A 3,515-nucleotide genomic window follows, 5' to 3' on the forward strand; every position below is an offset into this window, starting at 1 on the left:
CAGGAAGTAACACAGGAAGTACTCTTGCCAAAAAATCTGATCAAAACTCTCTTTTGATAAGCTTATAGGAAATATGAGGTAAGAGAGGTACAGAATAGAGGAACTTGTTAAACCATATCATGGGACTGCAAACAGCCAAAGTCAGGTGACAAATTGTACAGGACAAATGACCCAGTTTCTTCAGTTAGTGGTATAAAAGAAGGTACGGAGAAACCGTCACTGATTAAAAGATACTGAAGAGCCATAGTACACAAAAGCAGTATCTTACCTTTATTTGAATCCCGATTTAAACAAACCAAGTGTTAAAGACATTTCTTTTTTTATTTTTTTTCCTTTTTTGGAGAGGTTTTCACTATAGGGCGCATGTGCTCGCCAGAAAGACAGAGAGAGACAGAGAGACAGAACGCGAGAAATCACCCACCAGGGGGGATGGCCACACTGCAATCCCTTCTCCTCCATTCTCCTCTTGGGATCTTGGGCACGCATGCACATGCGCCCGGCATGAGTTTAAGCCACTGGGTCCGGGATGCGAACTGTGGTTGGCTACATGGGAGTCCAGTGACATAGCCATTACGCTAACTGCTGGTCCCTAAAAAGACATTTCTGAGACAACAGGAGAAATTTCAATATAGATAGAATAGGTATAGTTTTTAAAAGCAGATTTAAAAAACATTAGAAAGGAAAAGATAAAGAAGTCATAAAAGTACCATTATATACATAGGCATAGTTGATGGTTCCTGAAGATAAAAAAAAGAACAGAAAAAATTAAAAGATATATAGAATCTGGGCCAACAAGTGGCATAGTGGTTAACATGCTGGACTCCCACGTGGCCAACCATGATTCGAGTCCTGTACCTGGTGGCTTGAAACTCACCTGGCAACTTGAAACTCTCTCTCTCTCTCAAAAAAAAAAAAAAGTGTGTGTGTGTGTGTGTGTGTGTGTGTGTGTGTGTGTGTGTATAAGCATAATAATCCTAAACTTTTGTACTTTTTGAGGTGCTAGGAGAATCTTTTTATTTCCTCTTCAGGGTTTTAAAAATTATTTATTCATTTATTTTACTTTGACCAGGGTGGGGGAGGGGAGAGGGGAAGTAAGCCACCAGGTCCTGAACTTGAACCATGGTCGGCCAGGTAAGAATGTCTAGTGCCCTAACCATACTACTGCTGGCCCTGGGAAAGGTCAGTTTTGACTATTTCAAGTGGCATGGTGGTTAAGGCACCTGGATGCCACAAGCCCAACTGCAGTTCCAGTCCTTGATCCAGTAGCTTGAAAACACGCCAGGCACATGTGCATGCATGCCCCAAATCCAGAGAATGGTGATGGGATTGATCATGGCCATCTCTAAGAGGGGCTGATTTCTCACTGTCTCCAAGGAACACACAAACCCACAGCAATAAAAAAAAATTTAAAAAAAAAGCAGCACCACCCAATGAAAAAAAAATCTAGACTAAATATTAGCTTATGCAAAAGTATCTTAGGGTATTCTGGACTTTCCAAGTTTACAAAATGAGTATAAAAACATACTTTTATTTAGAACTGCTTTCTCTTGAATTCTGCATGGGCAGCTTCTCATCTTCCCAGGTCATGGGCCCTGCATTACATCTTCATGTATCCCTAGGGAAGGCCCTAGGGTGGGTGGAGGCTCATTTCCAATGGCCGCAGAGGCTAGTCAGAGCCCCAGGACAGAGGCCTGTAGGAGAGCTGAGCTCTCCAAGCCCCTGATTCCTGACTCCTTGGTGCTTCTAGCACTTCTCCCTCCTTCCCAGTTCCAGTTCACTAGCTGAGGGCCAGGAGAACCTGTGTAAGGAGAGGCTGTGCCAGGGCAAAGGGACCCTGAGAACATGGGAGTGCAGTGGAGCAAGGCTTGCTTGGACGTAGTTCTGCGCTCGGGATTGAGGCAGGAGACATTAACTGTGTGGTCTTGGCCAAATCACCAACATTCTCTGGGCCTCTATCCTGTGAAAGCTCAAGAAATCATGGCAAGATAAGCCCCCTTGACCTGCCTCCCTAATCTGCTACCATGAAAGACACAGCCTGACACCTAGAGGGTCAGATGAGTGCTTGACCAGGGCGCTCTCATCCTCTTCATTTATTAAGTCCAGTAGAGGGTTGGGCCCCACAGCACAGCGGTTAAAGGAGTCAGACCCCATGCAGTCGGTCATGGTTTAAATCTCAACCCCAGTGGCTAAGCCAGGAGGGAGCAAGTGTGAGCCCAGAACTACGGTGGGAAGGAAACACGAGGAAAGAGGACTGCATGGGATCACAAGGATGAAGGTGAGGGTTTATTTCTCACTGCAGTGCACATAACACTCCAAGAATAAAAGTCAATTAATCCAGGGGCCTTCATTCCACCCCTCAGCTCCCTGGTGCTCTGGCAGTGGCCTCCCCCTTTCTGAAGCCTGCTGGGAGCCCTGGTTGGTCTGTTTGACAGTCCAGCTATTAAAAGCAAAGTTGGGCCAGCAGGTGGCATGGTGATTAAGGGTGTTGGACTCCCACATGGCCAATCGTAATTCAAGTCCTGGACCTGGCAGCTTGCTTTCTCACTCTGTCCCTCTCTGGTCAAAATTAAAATAAAACAGTTAAATAATTCTTTAAAAAAATAAAAGGACAGGTCAAGGGACCAGCTGCTGGCATAATGGTTACATTGTTCGACTCCCGTATAGTTGACCACGGTTTGAGTCCTGGATCCATCGAGACTCTACTCACACCAGGCACGTGTGTGTGTGTGTGTGTGTGTGTGTGTGTCCCCCAAATCCCAAGAGAATGGAAAGGATTGTGGGGTGATTTCTCACATTTTGTCTCTCCCATGAGCACATGCGCCCTATAGCAAAAATCTCCTGATATGTCACTGGCAAATCAGCACCTGGGCATGGTGGATGGATTTGGCCAGGCCCAGCTCGAAGACACGAGTCTGCAGGCGCCTCTCTAAGAAATCCTTGATCTTCAGGCCCAGGATGTAATCCAGCTTCACCTTGCCCTCATCCAGAGCACCCCGATGCGCACGAGGCGCCTAGCAGAGCATTGCCTTGGAACAGACGTCCCAGGTCCTTCTCATCCAGCGTCAGCAGCTGGCGGGCAGCCTTGCAGATCTTGGCCAGAGTAAATTTGACTCTCCACACCTCGCGTTCCTTCCAGAGCCCATACTCGCCGATCAGCTTCAGCTCTTGGTCGAGGCGAGATTTCTCGAAGGGTCTCCGCGGGGTCACATAGGTTTTGTAACAAACCCAGTTCCAGGCTACCAGCATGGTGGCGCCCCTCGCCTGTCTTCACCTGCGGAAGCCCGGACACTGGGAAAGATAAAGAGTGAGAATCTTTTGTTTTGATGGTGTGACTCTTGGGCAGGCCCCTTGATGGCTTGAAGGTGGGGCTTGGTGGCCAGAATGACCAGGGCTTGATTAAAATCCTGGATTATCGTTCTCCCCTACTCCAACCTCCTGGGAAAGGAGAGGAATTGGCGACTGAGTTAATAATGATCATGCCTACACAACCCCCCATAAAAAGCCCTAAGGAGGGA

At 47.3% G+C, this 3,515-nt stretch overlaps 1 protein-coding gene across 1 annotated transcript; it reads right to left on the bottom strand.

Moving 5' to 3' along the window:
• Window positions 1-2,846: 2,846 nt before the first annotated feature.
• On the bottom strand, window positions 2,847-3,246 carry LOC102472156 (40S ribosomal protein S9-like). Its single transcript, XM_014588289.1, is given in 3 exon segments — window positions 2,847-2,987; window positions 2,990-3,015; window positions 3,018-3,246. Coding segments are annotated over 3 exon segments (396 nt in total).
• Window positions 3,247-3,515: the final 269 nt, after the last annotated feature.

This window comes from Tupaia chinensis, unplaced genomic scaffold (genome assembly GCF_000334495.1).
Source record: "Tupaia chinensis unplaced genomic scaffold, TupChi_1.0 Scaffold000002_1, whole genome shotgun sequence".
In the NCBI taxonomy this organism is placed as follows: Eukaryota; Metazoa; Chordata; class Mammalia; order Scandentia; family Tupaiidae; genus Tupaia; species Tupaia belangeri.